The 17,297-nt window shown below is 48.0% G+C and overlaps 1 protein-coding gene across 5 annotated transcripts in view; it reads left to right on the top strand.

Annotated features, from left to right (window-relative positions):
- Window positions 1–7,383: 7,383 nt before the first annotated feature.
- tjp1b (tight junction protein 1b) overlaps window positions 7,384–17,297 on the top strand; it is a 58,646-nt gene continuing 48,732 nt past the window's right edge. For 2 of the 5 annotated variants that reach the window (XM_076027320.1, XM_076027319.1), the window contains exons 1-2: window positions 7,385–7,554; window positions 15,000–15,141. In XM_076027320.1, the coding sequence (XP_075883435.1) occupies window positions 7,457–7,554; window positions 15,000–15,141 (240 nt within the window). In that variant the 5' untranslated portion in view covers window positions 7,385–7,456. Of the gene's footprint in view, window positions 7,555–14,999; window positions 15,142–17,297 lie in introns of all 5 variants that reach the window. The other 3 variants (XM_076027315.1, XM_076027325.1, XM_076027326.1) reach the window with 3 other exon arrangements.

The following is a 17,297-nucleotide window of genomic DNA, read 5'->3' as shown; positions in this document are numbered from 1 at the left end:
TCCTCTGCCATGGCAACTGTCCTGAGACCAGTGAGCTGGCTGACCGCGCTCGATGAGTTGAGGCAAGGGGCAAGAAGCAAGAGTGTTGCTGTAAAGTGACGTCGGATTCTCGAGGGTGCTGGGCAGGCGACCAAAGATAAATAGTCCAATTAGCAGGCCAGCACGGAGTTCCGTGTGAATGGCCCGGCTGCCGTTCTAACAATGACTTGTTATTGAAGATGATTTTCAAGGTGTTATTTCAGCATTGAAAAACCAGTCTTGCATTAAAACAGGAAATTTGCTGTTTTAAAGGGTTTGTTTGTGTCGGTCTGGTAATGTCTACACTCAAGTTCACCGTCCTGAACACGCTCCTCGTTGAGATTTTAGGCTCATTGGCAAATGGAATGTCAAAGTATTTTTACATCATCGCAGTGTCAAACATTTATTGTTTGTGCATGATTCACTGGGCTGTGGCCTTAATTCAAAAGGACAGAATCATTTACCACCTGTGTACCCTTTTTATATTGTCTAATAGTCTTTGTGTCAAAAACACCAAATCAAAACATATGTTAATATTGTGTAACATCAAATATGTTTTAATAGGGTTTGTGCCTCTCTGAAATCCTTCCATGGCTGCAACTTTCTCACCCATTGCTGTTGCTGCACGAGCATCGGTGGCCCGGTGGACGTTTTTGTGGGGATGCGCAGACGACGCCTTTCGGTCCCGTTGATTAGATCCATCTCACCACCATGTGCAGATTCAGCAGAATCTGGTCAGCATGCTTGACGATACACTGGCCTTGATATTGATTGAATTATTTTTTCCTGTAAATGCATGGAAAAGGGGAAAGAAAGGCTCATCAATCATTTTACTCCATTTTAAAGGGCAAGTTGCGCTGTTGTAAAACCCGGCCATCACAGTCGGAATGCCGAGAACAAGGAGGCTAATTTTCATCCTTCTTGCAGCGTACACATTTATACACGCAAACACCACAATACCCATAATTGAGATCCTGTCTTATTTCATGTCTAGAGGGTTCTTGGGTTTCCTGTGTGTGTCTTCTGGTTGTGTTTGGAGGAATGGGGACGTGGTGATGGTGATGATGGTGGTGATGGTGGTGGTGGTGGTGGTGGTGGTGGATGTGTCACCTGAAGCGACCGCACACAGGAAATGACATCCCTCCCTGAATGTTAAGGAGGCCTTTTTTTAATATATGACAGCCAAGTCAGCATGGAAACAGCCCTTCCAATGGCGTGCCACTGGGCACTGACACACACACACGCACGCACGCACGCACGCACACACGCACCAAGACAGGCTGACAGCAACACACCAAAACACACACACACACACACACACACACCACATAAAACAACGTGGCAGCACATGCAGTGCGAAGGTTGACAGAGCTTCAGAAGAAGAAGATGCATCTCGCTAGCCAGGCCACGTAAGTCCTCTTCAAAATGTCATTCCACACTCACATGATTTGCCTGTTTGGTTTTTTTTTTTTGTTCTGTGCGCGCGCGAGAGCAGCTGTGTTTTGTGGCGACGATTGTGATTCTTCGTCTCCGTCATGCCGGCTGCCACATAAAAGGCGCAACTTGTGGGCGGATGCCTTGTGTTTTTTGTGGCGTGCGCTTCTTGAATTCCGGTCTCGTGCTTGCGATTCAAGGGGGCAAATCAGGTGTCAGGAAAGGCTGTGTGTGTATCGAAATACCAAAAAAAAAAAAAAAAAAAAACAAAACAGCGCAATCTTTTGTTTATTCACTCTCGGGAGAAGTAGGACACAACTGCGCCTGCAGTCATGGATGCTTGGCTTCAGAAATTTGTGTGCCAGCCAGCGTGTGTCCCTGCGTGACAGAGTGGATGAAGCGCATCCTCAGCCGTTGCTCGGCATCAGCGCGGCGGCGGCGGCGGCGGCAGTGGCGACCTGGGAATGTCTTCACCCGTGGTCAGCTCGTGTTGCGTTATCGCGGGCCCTCACTCTGATTGGCGGCAGGCAGGAGGATTGATTGTCAGCTCTAGCTGCTCGCGATGACGTTGTGTTTGTTAGCTTTGCCTTTTTTTGGCGCGTTTGCCTGTGGCCGCTGTCCAAACTGGCTGAGAGTGAACATGCAGCTGGTGATCACGTCTCAGGGCTGCCGCTGCTGCTGCTGCTGCTGCTGCTGCTGCTGCTGCTGCTGCTGCTGCTTTCAAACGGTGCACGAAGCGCCTCTGCAATAGCTGCAAGAGTGGAAAAAAGAATAACGAATCATGTCACGCTAGTGGCAGACCGAACATTTCACCAAATCGTTTCGATTTATTTCTTAATCCATCAGGGAAAGAGTCCATCTCAGAAAGTTGTTACCTTGTGTCCATCGCCTTCCTTTGAAGCAAACCAGTCAGATTTGTTTCTGCTAGCTTGAACCTGCTATTGCACCGTTGCAGCATCTGCACTAATCTGTTTAGCCACAGCTCGGTTCGCAGTCACTTCCTGTAGGCCTTCTTCTGGGGTTTTTAATGTTTTCTCTCGGCCGCTTCTGAACTAAAAGCACCATAGGAGCAACTGGAAATGCTCTCCACTGGCCGTCCAGCGGCGTATGAAGCTCAGCGTCCACTCTGCGTCAATTTTTACCCATTTATCTAACAAACAGTCCAAACTGGTCATGCTAAACGCAATAAGTACCTCACCGTCGCTGAGTCTCATTCTCGCAACAGCGACAAGCCACTTTCCCCCCAGAGGGGAACGTAGCAGGCATGTGCTCCGATCCGTGGCCTTATATGTATGTGCAAGGCTGCAGCGATGATGTAAGTCGCCGTGCCTTCATCCATAAGTGGAGAAAATGAGATGCTGGCAGGTTGAGAGGGAGGTGGTGGTAGTGGGGGTAGGAGGAGAGGAGAGCAGAGGAGAGCAGAGGAGAGGAGAGATTAGCTGGAGCTGCGAGGTTACGCTTCTCTGTGCTGATGACTCACCTCGCAGCACATGAGAGAGAAAGCACTGCGACAGCACTGAGGTGTGACTGTGTGTGTGTGTGTGTGTGTGTGTGTGTGTGTGTGTGTGCGCCTGTGCCTGTGCCTGTGTGTGTGTGTGTGTGTCGCACGTGCGTGTGCTCCATTACTGCTGCTGGTGCAGTGCATTTATGTGGAGGAGGACTTCCTCTTGTGAACTTCTCCTCTTTTGTTTGGCGCAAAAGTCATAAATCACGGCGCTACAGCCGTAGTGGCTCTCAGGCCTCGGCTCCAGGTTTGTCCCCTCGGGGGGGCGACGGGGGAGCAGCAGCCAACAACCCGGCTTTGATTTTTGCAGAATAAAGTGGTCAAGAGGAGGCCCGAGGACACGAGCGAAAGAAGGGCATCTCCGTCTGTCCTATTTATTTATTTTTACTGGTTAAATTTGCACTGGCTGCACGCGCACGCTTTGATGTGAGAAGTGGCAGGCGGCTGGCTGCTCGTGTGAGAAGGCTGCTGATGCTCGGAGGCTTGCGTGCAGAGGAGATGCAAGCGGAGGGATGCCAACGTGAAATCAAAGCGCTGCAGTGTACTGTGCACAAGCTTTTTTCTTTCTCTTTCCTCGCTCTCTGCAGCGGGCTTCAAGCAGCCGCCGCTGACCCAATGCTGCCTCCGCGCTTCCCCAGTGACACACTACTGGTTCCAGTTCACGGTGCCTCTAATGTGTGTGCAAATCATGGCCGAGTGCGGTCGAGACTGGCGGGGTGGGGGGGAATTGGTCGAGCCTGCGTCCGTTGCAGTTTCTTCATCCCCTAATGGCCACGGTGTCTTACACCCTCGATAATGATGATGTGCGCTGCCGGACGAATCGGGGGATCTCTCTGAATGGCGCCCCAGTCGATGGGAGGTGACAGAGTGTGTCGCTGGTGGAGCGCAGAGATGATTCCATTAATGGCGCGGACTTGAATGGGGAAGGCTACAAACAGGAAGTGGTGACGTCACCGACGGGATGCAGCTGCAGCCAAGACTGATGGATGATATCTGAGAAAACAAAAACGAGACAAATCATCATTAATCCAAAGACATGTCAGTCGAGAGTCTGGGAATAGGAATCTTGGAAAGGAAAATACAAACGAAAATGTATTATGCTGATGAATGGCTGGATGTCTTCATTGGTTTAAGGTGCAAAAATTTAAAAAACAAAAGCGTTAATATCTCTCTGCTGTGTAATATTCGTCCTTCCTGCCCCACAGTGCGTGGCCAAAAACAGATGCTTGTAGGTTCATAGTTTTTTTTTCTTTGTAAAATAATAATTCTTTCAAGGATAACGCAGAATTTGACGTTCACATAGTATTTTCTCCTTCAATAGGAATAAAAGGAAGGTGGAAAAAATAACTACGCTTGAGCATTTCACAATTTTTTTGTCACTGAATGTGACTCACACTCTTGTGTTGCATTCACGATTCTTTTGATTGTCTTATGGTGATTATCATTATGTTCATTTTCAAACATTTGATTCATTTTTCATTTGTAGCTTCTCAGCAGCAGGTGCTGCATGAAAGATGTTGGAGGGTTTTTTTTTTTATTCCTTTTTTTTTTTTTGGACATATGAGCACAAAGTGAATTTAGGTCCATTGATGCCTGAAGGCTTTCTGGCCTTTAGTCACCCAGAAGTAACGACCACAACCACAAAAGGAACTGTTTTGCATTTCAGACAAGGCCTGATGCTCATTTGTGTTATAAAAGGCTCCATTGTAAGTCTGCTGATTTCTGAAGAACCTTGACCTTCACTATTTAAATCATGCACCATTAATGATTAAACGCCTCACTGGTTTTGTGAAATCTCTTTTATTTCGTTTTTGACTATGTTTAAAGAGATAAGTATCTCTTTGAAAAGTATTTTGGCTGAGCTGCAAAACATATTCAGGCTCTCAGAAACCAGTCGAGTTGCCTTCACTCAGCCCTGTGAGGCTGCACGGCGACCGGCTCTGTAATCAGTCCATCTTTTTGGAGGGAGGCCTCCTGCGCTCGCCACTCATCATCTCTGTGTAAGCCGGTCTGGTGGGTCGAGAGTGAGAGAGGGAGACGTGCCCTCGTCTCACCGCTCAGGTGAGAAGGTGTCTCACCTCCGCTGCGACTCCAAAGTCTAGACTAATGGACTTACACCCCGAGGCTTAGCGCGCCACCGGCGTGTCAGCCTAATGACTGCGAAGCAGCCCGAGCCGCTGCACGACTAGCCGGGTGGCGTGGGCCCAGCTCGCAGGGGGCGGAGCCAAGAAGGTCAACAAACCAAGTCTGCATGCTGAGTAACGCATGTAGCAGCAGGCAGGACTGTGAAACATAGAGACAAGCAACCATTCACACTGACACTTACACCTCGGGCTAGTTTAGAGACCCCAGTTTGCCTCACACTTTTTTTGGACCGCGCAAGGAATTCGGAGAACAAGGAGAGAACCAGTATCAATCGATCGTCCAATATTCCGTTGTTTTTGCATATGCAATTTGATTTTCTATTTTATTTTTTCTCAAAAGATGAAAAAAAAAAAAACCTCTGGAGATCGAAAAAAACAAAATCTTCTTTACTGCAAAGAAGAAGATTGCAGTCTTGAGAACAGAATGAGAACAGTGAACGTTGAGATGATGGAGGACGCCGGAGGGAGACGCATGAGTTCTAAAAACACATCCATGACCTCCCTATTAGACCTTGAGTGAACAAGCTGTAAATATCTGGAAGATGCAGCAGGCCGTGTTACACCATCAGCGCACAACTCTAAATGCACGACGTATGGATGGACGAATGGTACGAATGTTGAGGTACTCGGTTTGTATCTGCCACGATGCTCCGGCAACGTTCCATCCTCAACACGCCGACTCTGCATCTGGCTCACTGTCTGTACCTGTCACATGGATTTGTAAATCGTGGAGCAACTCGCGATGCCGTTGTGCCAAGGTTGCTCGCCTGCCAAGCAACCGAGTGACTGGAATCAAAGTGCAAAGTCTGCTGCAAGTTGACCTTAGAAGTACCAGAGGGCGACGGTGAGTGCAGCCAGCCCTGCTACAGACAATTAGCGCAGAGGAGCACTTCTATCAGAAGTAGAGGGCGTTTGTTTTGTTTTTTACATTAGAAGAAGAATGTCCCCCACAATGGAGGAGGAGGAGGAGGAGGAGGAGGAGGAAGAAGAAGAAGAAGAAGAAGAAGAAGAAGAAGAAGAAGACCCGGCAGCACGCAAGGCTTTTCTGAGCATGAAATATGTTTCAAACCCTTTCCCCACCGGCTTTTGCCCCGAGTTTAATAAAAACACTGCGGCACATTGGAGCTGGAAATGGGGGCAGTGACACACAGCTAACGTTGGCCCCGAGCGCTAAAAGGAAGCCTGGAGCTGTTAGCATCTGGCACGACTGGCCACAAGCAATCTGAATGGACCAGTCGGAGGGTCCGTCCATTCACCTGGAACCAGTTTGGCTTTTAAAGGAGCCTTTCTCTTGTACAGTGCAGCGGGAAGGGTAGCAAATGAATAAAATCCATTGCTCTTTTTCGATATCCACATATCCACGGAGTCCTCCCTTTTATTTATTTATTTTTCATGTGAGCATATTGCAAAAACAGAATGCCCCCCCAGACCCCCCCGGAGGGAAGCCCCTCGATTTTTCTTGCCATACGCCCCTGCAAATCACCCCCGCTTGAGGAAGCGCTGAGCGCGAGGAGCCGCTACACCGGAAACAACCGAAAATTCAAAGACAAACCGCAAACTTCCCAACCAGATGCTACAACCGAGATCCTACCTCACCTCCCCCTCTGCCTCCTCCTCCTCCTCCTCCTCCTCCCCCTCCCCCTTCTCCCACCTCCTCCCCTCTCTGTCTACGCTGTACACTCTCTCCACCTCTCTCTCACACACACATACACACACACGGACGCCTGGACGCTGCAGCGTTTTTTAGGAGTGTTTTCAGCCCCGGCTCGGAGGAAGGAGGCGGTGGAGGAGGAGGCGGAGGTGGAGGAGGAGGAGGAGGAGAGGAACCATGTCCACATCCTGACCTTATTTTTTTCCCCCATTTTATTTCCTCCCCCTTTTTTTACCGCTCTCTCGCTCTCTCACTCACTCTCTCTCTCTTTTTAAATCAAAATCAAAACACCAAACCCGCGCGACTGCACATCGAATGGATCGGCGGCCGTCGGTCGAGCGCTAGTCGCGCGGGCGGGAGGAGAGTGCGCGCTGCCGGAGTGTCATTGCAGACATGGGTCGCGGCGGCTCGGCACCTTTCCTCCAGCTCCTCGGGGAGTGTTTCCGCCGTCAGTCCTTCAGCGCTGGAAATGGCGATGCGATGCTGAGCGAGAGAGAAGACGCAGCGGAGGCAGCGGATGCCAGGGACTAACTACTAGAGAGAGAGAGAGAGACATAGGGAGAGAGGGAGAGAGGGAGAGAAAGAGAGGGAGAGAGAGAGAGGGGGGGAGAGAGAGAGAGAGAGACACGACAGGATCAACCTGCAGCCTTTTTCTCTGCTACGGGGCTCGGATATCTCGGTATCTCGGAGGCGGACGGTGGTACCATGGTGAATTACCAGAAATACATCACTGTGATGCAGCTGGCTCTCGGGGTGACCGCCGTCAACAAAGAACACTGTCTTCCGCCCAGGAAGCGTATGTGGTGAGTCTCTCGGCTGCGGACCTCGATGATGATGATGATGATGATGATGATGATGATGATGATGATGGTGGTGGTGGTGGTGGTGGTGGAAATGATGCGGGTTGGGGGTGATGGTAAAATGTGTAGGGGGGGGGAGGTTTGGGGGGGGTTGAAGCTTCGTTGCTCGCTGCCTCCCACGTCAAGCAGCGAGCGGGTCACGGAGCCACGCTGCGCCTCGCGCACCCCTCCTCTTCCTCCTCCTCTTCATCTCCTCCTCCTGCTGCTCCTGCTGCTAAAACAAAAAAGAAGCCATGACATAACATTCACCACCCCCCACCCCCCCATCTCAGCATCTGCAGCCGGTCTGCACCATGTTGCAACCGTCCATCCCTGTGTGTCCAGTACATGCTAAGACTGGGGGTGGGGAGGGGGCAACGCTGGGAGTTTTGCCAGGCGTCTTCCCTTTGCCCCCCCCACCCCCTCCAATCCCTTTTTGTCCGTCCTGCATCACTTTGAAAAGTTCATTGCGCACACGCGCGGCCGCGGTGATGTAATAGCCCCATTATGGCTCATTTGCGTTCAACTTCTCGCTCACGGTCGGCGTTTCGGAGGCCTCGGATTCACTTGGACTACAAATGGGGGACTGGGGGGGGGTATCACCATGTGCTCCAACCATCGCGGCTTCCATCCCACCAGGACCCCCCCCCCCCCAGCCACCTCACCACCGCTGCCTCGCAGACCTAATAAAGGTGTTTTTTAACCAGATAAAGTGGACTTGAATGTGTCCTGTGTGTCGCTCTGTCCTGCTCTGCACCCTCCGGGCCTCCGCTGTGCATCTCTGCCTCTTCATTAAACATTTCCAGCATCTCAGCACATGTGTGTTTGTGTCTGTCTGTGTGTTTTCTTGTGTGTCCGTCCACCTGCTCCGTGTCCGTGTCCTCATTCCTCTGCCACATCTCTGTCTTCTCATCACTTGCTGTACTAGCAGCAGCAGCGGCAACTCTGTCACTTCTTTTTCCCTCCTACTACTTTTGGGGATACTGTGTGTGTGTGTGTGTGTGTGTGTGTGTGTGTGTGCGTGGGGCACAGTACCCCCTCCACCTGCCCACCCACTCACCACCGCCGCCGCCGCCGACGCTAATTACAGCCGGATTACCATCTTGTTTGAAAGAAAAGGCGGTTAATTAGGAGTTAATAGGCTCAATGGCACTCTCATCGCAAAGTGTCCCGCGCCAACCCGGAATGCGTCGCCGGTTGTGGATCGTTTAGCCACATAATGCAGTTACGCCAGCTCGGCTCCGGCGAGAGGCTCCACCATTGTCGTCACTTCGCTAAGGCCCAAACATTTGCTGAACTGTCGACCGCAGCAAGGGAAGAAAGGGGGAAAAGGAAGAAAAAAAAAATTGCAAACGAGCAGGAAGTTTTTCAGCTGTTGTGAGGTTTTGCGTTGGTGATGTCAGAGCGCTCGCTCACCTCACCTCAGCAGGGGGTCACGCTCGCTCGCGCGGTGGTGCCTCTTGTTTTGCCATATTCCTTAGTCATCCTTCTTATTAGCCTAATTGCCCCCCCGCCGCCTGTCGCCACCTCACCGTCACCCCAGGGGCATTGTGGGTGAGTCCGCCGATACAAAAGACTCCTTTCATGTTGTCTTTTTCTGTTATTGTTAAGCGTAATCTCGCATCTTTAGATTTTTTTAAGGGGCCTTTTTTTGTCCCAACTGGTGAAGAAAAGGTCAAGAGTTGGTGCCCCTGGGCTCTGACCTCGTTAAATGAGATTTGTTTTCCCATATGTGGGCAAAAGGACAAAGGCCAGGCCACTGTGAGCTGAAGCCCAATCTGCCCTGGGAATAATTAGTTAACGAATTTGGTTTGTTTGCCTCTAAATGTGGACGCACACAACCAGTGAATTTGACTTTTCTTTTCATTTTGAAAATGTCAAACAATTCAACGAATGCGTGTTTCCACTGACTCTGTTTTTATTAGACGGAAAGAATCGCACGAGTTCAAAGACTTTGGGACCAAATCCCAAAAGAAAAGTAATTTTACTGATCATAACCAATATTCTCGTATTCTATTTTTTTTGCAACCGTTTACATTCAGTTTTTTAGCCTTTGCCTTTGCGAAGATGTTCAACATCAGTGGAACTACTGCTTAGAACATTCTGAGCTGCGTCTCCAGAATAACAACGGTTCCAAGAACAAGCAGGAAATACAATAAATGCTCTTGCCACTCTAATTTAGTTTAATGGCAAAGTGTTATGTCACTCTGTAGCGTCTCAAACAATGCCTTGATAACTACATCATCATAGACTTATCATCCCAAATCCTTGCTGGTCATCATTGACGTGCCACTGATTAAACAAATCAGTCGTTCCAGTCGCTGGAACCGTAAAAATGGTTCACTTCTTTTACTTGAATGATTGTCAGATGTAGTCATAGATTTAAAGGTGCCACGTTTCCTGGAGAAGCAGAGAACAATGAATTATATATATATGTTAAAAAAGAAAACAACTCATTTAGCCCTCTGTTTACAACCTCCTGCTACAAACAAATTCAGTACCACAGGTGGTGGGACAGTCATGGATTGGTAAGTCACATTCCTTGTGTCAGACAGGAGGATCTTTTTTTAATACTCATGGTATATATTGTAGCGTCACAGAAGCCCCATTTTGACACCTCATGAATCACAAAGACAGAAGAAAAAAAAAAACAGTTTTTTCATCACCGAGATCCATGCGTGTTGTTAGTGTTAACCTTGGCCCGTGTCATTCTTCATCGTCTCTCTTTTTTTGGACAAAGACGCCGCATCGATCCTCATCGAGTCGACCTTTTGCATCAGCGCCGCCTCCTCGCGCTCAGAGGTGTGTAAATGAACACAAGTGGGGTTCAAAACTGCAGAATTTGCTGTGCTATTCATCCACCATGTTCATCTCAGTCATCTAGAATCACGCGTCACACAGGATGTGACATCACATGATGTGCGCCAGCCCTCCTGCCCTCGTCAGAACAACAACAAATAAATAGACGCAGAACATTAGCAGCGCCGTCGCTCCACTTGTTTTTGTTCGACGACGAGCGTGCGGAGGCAGCGACGGCAACTCTCTAAATTAGATTTAGCCTTTGCAAGCAGATGTTCCTCTTGCCTGCAGTTTAATAAACCATTCAGCCCAGCACACAGCCAACAATTAGCATTAACCTGGCTTAATGAACTTTACACTCTGTTGCAGGCCTGTAGGGCTAATACAACAAGTCTATTGTTTATGTAACCTTTCCATATTTTTTTAAAATTATTTTTAGCCTGAACCACCCGAAAAGAAAAAAAAAATCAGGCACCCAGAAAAGGCTGCAGAGAAAACGGTTGTGTTGATTTACACTGTGTGTCTTTGGGGCTGCGTGAGTCCTTTTTTCAAAATCTTTTTTCGTTTTTATAGCCTAAAATTCTGTGTGCGTGTAGGGTTTTTCCCCCTGTTAAGTGTATTTCAGCGGCGGCCAAGATGAGAGGAATGAAGCATAACATTGCCTATTGAGCTGCTGATTAAGCAGCATCCATTATTGCGGGAGCTAATCGTACCTGATGGCTCCTTCAGGCAGACTGACGGAGGCGGAACAGAGGAACAACATCAAGTCCTGCAAGTGATTAATGTCTGTGTGTGTGTGTGTGTGTGTGTGTGTGTGTGCGCGCGTGTGTGTGCGTCTCTCGTCCTTCCTTTCTAACAACAGCAGGCATCTGTTTGACCTTAGCTTATCTGAGAACTACATTAGCACAGTGTGTAGTGTAGTAGTAGAGAGTTGCATGCAGGGAAAGGTGAAGGGGGAGGGTGGACCCAGCCAGGGTTTTTTTTTGTTTTGTTCTTGTTTTACGCTGATGCAAGAGGCTTCAGCAAATCATGGAGCACCATCAACGTCGTCATCCAATGCTCACACTCTACGGTATATCTGTATAATATAGCTGTCCTGACACGTTATGGACTTATTTAAATGATCTACATGTATGTATATTTGTTTAGATATATACAGTATTACAGTATATATATATATATATATATATATGCATATATGCATACACACACACACAGATTGATATGTATATTTATATATATATATGTACACACAAACCCTCACGCATTCATATACATATGTATGTATCACACACAGTACGCCAATGTAGAAAACATTCAGCAGGCAGCGTTTTTCTTTCAAAAGAAATCCTGACACCTGATTGGCTGAACTTTTAGGGCCATATCCATAAAGAGATTGCCTAGCTTTTTGCACCTTTGCACCAGTAAATACACACCTTATCATATACGGGGGGGGCATATTATCTTTTCTCTTTGTATAATAGATGGAATGATTATTGTGCGTGGTTGTTTTTTTTTTTCAGAACTGTATACCTACTTTTGAACCCCCATGTACAAAACAGAGATTTAAATCATTCATTTATTTTTTAAGAACAACCGGCGAACCTGCGTTTACTCGATCAGATCAGCCACTAAACAGCCTCAAATCGCTCTCAGGTGATGGTAACTGTCAAATATGTAAAACAATATATATATATATATATATATATATATATATAAATATACCGACGAGCACACAGGAGTGCGCCAGTTTCTCTTTTTTAATCAGACAAATTAAAATGACGTGTGTTCAGTTCTGTGTGTGTTTTACACTGTTTACTAACATCCGTGCTGCTGTTAACATTTTATACTGTTCACCCCTTGCAAAGAGGGTGCAGAGACCCTGGAAAGGTGTGTGTGTGTGTGTGTGTGTGTGTGTGTGTGTGTGTGTGTGTAGGGATGTTTGGAGAGATGTGTGCAACTGTCTCTTTCCTGGCGTGAGTTTGGGGAGAAAGCCAATGTGCATGTTATTTGGCTGCGACGATAATAGAATAGCCGATGTACTCCTTGGGAAATTCAACGTGTGTTGATTGAGGTTTGCACCAGCGTTACAATATCTTACAATCTAGGACGCAAATTGCAGCCAGGTTAGCGGAGCGCAACTTGCGCTTATGACTCCCCGGGTGCTGCATTTCTGGGTGTTTTTGCGCCTGCATATTATTTGCGCAAACCCCTCTGTGGATACGACACAAAGGAGGCGGAGATTACGGCCGCACAGGCGCCGCAAAAACCGCTGCACTCCATTGTTTTTAGATCTGGCCCTTAGTCTTTCACACACAATCCAAACTGGCCAGTTGGCAACAGTGCAGCGGTTCCCACTGGCAGCTCCTCGCCTTCATCATGAACAAAACCCTGCCCACAGTCGCTCCTCGGGGGAAGCTGATTGGTCCGGTCATATTTCCACCAACCTGAGAGAGAATCCAAATTTCCACCACACAAAACAAATGCAAAATGTGATCTTTCACCACTCGCGGACACGTTTCCTTTTATCTATCAACGATGAAAATCGTTAATTACCCCCTTCAGGGCACATTGACTGTTTCTACAGCTAATAGTGGCAGTTTGTGTAAACGTTAAGTTTACCGATAGATGAAATGGTTTCCGTCTTTAGGGGCCTCTCAGGATGAAAGCAGAATTATGCCACACTTAATTACATTGCTGCGTTTAAAAAAAAAAAGGAAAGCGGTTTGCTGCTTTTCCTTTGAATAACTTTGGCAGCGTTTCGGGGAGATGAAGGCCAAAATGCCTCCCGCCCGGTTCGAGATCAGACTCTGAAATGTTCCCAGAAAGTCAGATATGAAGAGGAGACTCGGCCATATGTTCCATTAAAAGGCGTCGCACCTGCACATATTTGATAAAGAATCATTCAGCGTGCGAAGCCATCGGCCACAACGTCACATCTGCATCGGCGCAGTTGCTGGCACGCCGTCCGCGCTCTGCCTCCGTGGCCTGAGGCGTTTTTGGCGGGAGTCCACCTCGGACGTCCACATCCGAGAGAGCCGCTGCCTCGGAACGGGCAGGAGTTCAACGGCACTTGTGTCACACGAGTCCAGGCAGCTTTTCTCATTAGCCGGCGTTTTGCTGTCGTGTTTATGAGAACAATCCTACGTCGCTCGTAATCGGCCGTCTGCGTCGAACTGTCATTTTTCTTTTTGCCTCGCATCTCGAGGTCGCAGGCGCCACAGCAGTTGAGTGAATGCCGGATTTGATGGAGATGTTCTCGCTTCTCTCCTGCCTTTTTTTTTTTTTTTTTTTTTTAATAATATTTCTTGCCGAGTCTCCAAAAACCTCAGGGCGCGCTGCCGAGCGAGCTAATGGACATCTAGTGCGCCCGAGCCGCACTGTGTCGACAGGATTTTTGCCTCATTGAATTTTGTGTTAGGTAAATCCTCATTAAGAGTGACTGTCCTCCAGAGAGAGGTGGAAGCAGAGGGGAAACCTGGAGCTGCGAGAGCTGCTCTAACTGCAGTTTCCTGCTTTAACGAAGTTTGACTTCATTTGTATTTCTCTGCCACAAACAGTTGTGTTTTATTAAATTCCCCCCCCCCCCCGCTGTCATATCAAATGAAATAAATATGAATGAAGCCAACGCTTTTATTTTATTTTGCTTTCATCGTTTTTTTAAGGAATTAATCTGAATGCGTATAATTAATATTAAACCTGTTTTACGGATCTGTATTTTTCAGGCTCCGGTGAAGGAAGCTAACAATGAACGTTTGGCCCCAGTTGACGTAGGATTAGCAACGCGTCTACTGTCAGAAAACACCATTCAAGCAGATTTCGTATGATATCAGACATTTTGAGTATGATGTGGGTGTCAAAGGTCAAAAAAACAACTCTGTTTTCAGTACAACACGCTTCAGCAGCGCTGCCGAGCAGCAGCAGACGGATCAGAGAGCCAGTCTCATTCTTCCGATGCCGTTTCAGCTCAGCTGAGCAGCAACGCTGCACGTATAACCACAAACACGAAAATGCGCTCGTGGCAAGAGGCAGAGCAACTCCCGTAACAAGCCGTTTGTGGCTTGTTGCCTCACCGCCGGCAAACCGGAGGAGACGAGAGCCGAGCCGTCGAACCTTCCCGATGTGTTTCCCGCTGCGCCTCAGAGGTCACTGGGTTGTCCAAAGGCGCTGCGACACCTGCTTGGGGGTAGCGTCGGGGTGGAGGGTGAAACTGATCCCGAGTGTCAGCCTCCTCTCCGCCTGTGACCACACTGTATTTATTTATTTATTTATTTATTTATTTATTATTTATTTATATATATCTGTGTTCTCTTCTGGCAACGGCACCTCGCCATTTGAAGCTTCGCCCCTTCCTGAGCAGCCGACCAGCTCCCCTGCAGGCTTGTTGTGACATTAAATCCAATTATAGATTTCTCTAAATGTCATTTTCTCCAGCGGGGGGGGGGCGGTGGCCTTTCGGAATGGGAGAAACGCAGCCGCTGTTTCTTTCTTTCTCCTCCTCCTCTTTCTTCTGTGGCATTGCCTGTGGCGACTTTGTCTTGCTTGCGAGATGACGGCACTCTGATGTGTGCTTACTTGCCCTGATTATTATTTTTTTTCTTCCCCCCTAGGATACACCCCAGTCCGACCGCGGGCTCCATCACGGCGGCCTCCTCGGCGAGCACCGTCCAGGGCAAACCGTCCCTCCGTCGCATCAAGGGCCGCATACACAGGAGCAAGAGTCTGGACAGCATGGACCTGCTCGACTCCAACGTGAGTTGAAAAAAAAAAAAAAAAAAAAACCCCACAACGGCGTGCGCCGCAGCCATCAGTCTAATTGCACGCGCTGCCGTGAACATACATCACAAACGGCTGGACAAGACGATAAAGGTCAGCGCTTGAAGTTATGACAGACTGATGAAGAGCCGTCTGTGAAGGGGAGGATTGTGCACGGAACGTGTATCGACAATAAAAATCCATTGTTTTGTTTTTTTAATCTGTCATTGGTGTGTGGGTTTTAAGAGGTCCCACACCAGATCAATCATCAGATCTTTAGTTTTCATTCTGGAGCAGCCTCGCATGCTAAATTGTGTCCATGAAACACAAAATCCATAACACCCCGATAAAATTAAATAAAAAACAAAACAATGACAACATCTGGCTGGGAGAGGTACCATTGAGGTGCCTGAACCCTTTGTGACATCACTAAGAGTCACCTTCCAGAACTTCCAGCCATTTTTAGCCCACGCTTTCTGAAACACATGCAGAGAAAGCAGGAAGGATGATACCTGCAGGGGTCAGTGGCAGGACTGACAGAGGCTCATGTTGTTGTTGGAATGCATTGTTTTTAGATGAATGCATAGCATAGGGGAAAAAATTGTCAAAATCAGCTGGAGATAAATGAAAGGGCAGATGCAACATACGCAGGACCGGCACCGGGGGCTCCTGTTCCACCAAAGTGCTGCTTTGCACACAGATGGCAAGACCTATCTGACAAGTCATCTCTTGCAGGGTGCAGATGATTTGCTTCCTCCTGCGGGGTCCTCCTCTCGTCTTCTCACGCAGGAGCCGGCGGCTGCAGGTTGTGTTTATGAATGAAATGTGTCTTGAAAGGAGATGAGAGGGGAAAATAACGTTTGAAACGGGAGCTTTCATATTGCAAATACAGACACCATGGATCTGCTGCTGCTGCTGCTGCTGCTGCTGCTGCTGCTTCCGCTGCTGGTCATAGATTATAGAGGAGGGTAAATGATTCATCTGTCTTTTGGCACTATTCCTGGAGCGGACTTGAAAATGTTTCACCGCAACGCGCTCAAAATTAATAATTGGAGCCAGCCTGTGTATTAAAATTTTCTCAGGTTGTTTTTTTCTTTTTCTGCCTGGCTGATGGCCATGGCAATTTTTTTATGCGAGGTGGCTCGGCCTTTGAGTAAAAGGTTAAGTGTTCAATATAGATGAGCTTAGATGTCTCAAAAAGTCAAAAGGTTTTACCAGGGGACTTAATCTGCTAGCAGCAGTAAGATACGATTCGCCATAGAAAGGCATTTTGTTTTCTTGTGTGTCATATTCGTCAGCACGGTCTAATGCGTACTGATAAGAGAGGCGTGTGAAAAAAGTTCTTACGTCTTCAGATGAGACATTTCCCCGTCTTGCGGTTAAATCATCAGGACGCATGATTTACTCTTAGAGCTTTGTTTGCATTATCAAAGTGTTTCCAGTTCTGAGAGCGCCGCCTTAAATAAGAGCTCTGATGTCTTCATTACAAAGTCGACAGGGGTGCAACGCACACAGTGTGTGTGTCTCTGTGAGTGTGTGTCCTCGGCCTGGGCGGAATCAAACCCCGGTGACAGCTGTGGTGTGAGTGTGAATTCTGAAACTCACTGAGAAGCTCGGCTGTCTTCGGTGTTTAGGCCGGATCGACCTCTTCCTCTCGGGTGGCTCAACTGCCTTTAATTCCTTCATCTCCACCTCGAGGTGGCGCTAGCGGAAAGTCTGTTTGTTTGCGTGACAAAAAAACGTCAGATCGTTGAGGGCGGGTGGCACAGACCAGAGAGGGTCTCCTGATTTGTCCTCTGAGTGACATGCACGGCCGTATCAACTCTTCTGTCAGCGCGTCCAAAAACTGTCAGCAAAATGCTGAGGCCCGACGTGGCGACAACTCAAGAGAGCCTTTGAGCCTCCCGGTGATCGATGAAGGATTCTCTCTGTTCAAATCTTGACGATGCCCATTCTCATTCTTTCATTCCCATATTCTCTCTTTAAAAGTCCCATATCGTCACCCTATTAAAATAATGGCCCAAGTCATTTTTTGACGAAAATGATTTTTCGTCTTAAATCTCACTCTCTTGATAATGCTGCCCATCTCTTTCTGCCTTTTCCCAAAAACTTGAAAAAAAATGACTCAGACCATTATTTTAACAGGTTGACTA

This window comes from Nelusetta ayraudi, unplaced genomic scaffold (assembly GCF_046127955.1).
Source record: "Nelusetta ayraudi isolate G7.1 ecotype Tasmania unplaced genomic scaffold, CSIRO-AGI_Nayr_v1 ptg000020l, whole genome shotgun sequence".
Classification (NCBI taxonomy): domain Eukaryota; kingdom Metazoa; phylum Chordata; class Actinopteri; order Tetraodontiformes; family Monacanthidae; genus Nelusetta; species Nelusetta ayraudi.
This window is presented reverse-complemented; position numbering and strand designations above follow the sequence as displayed.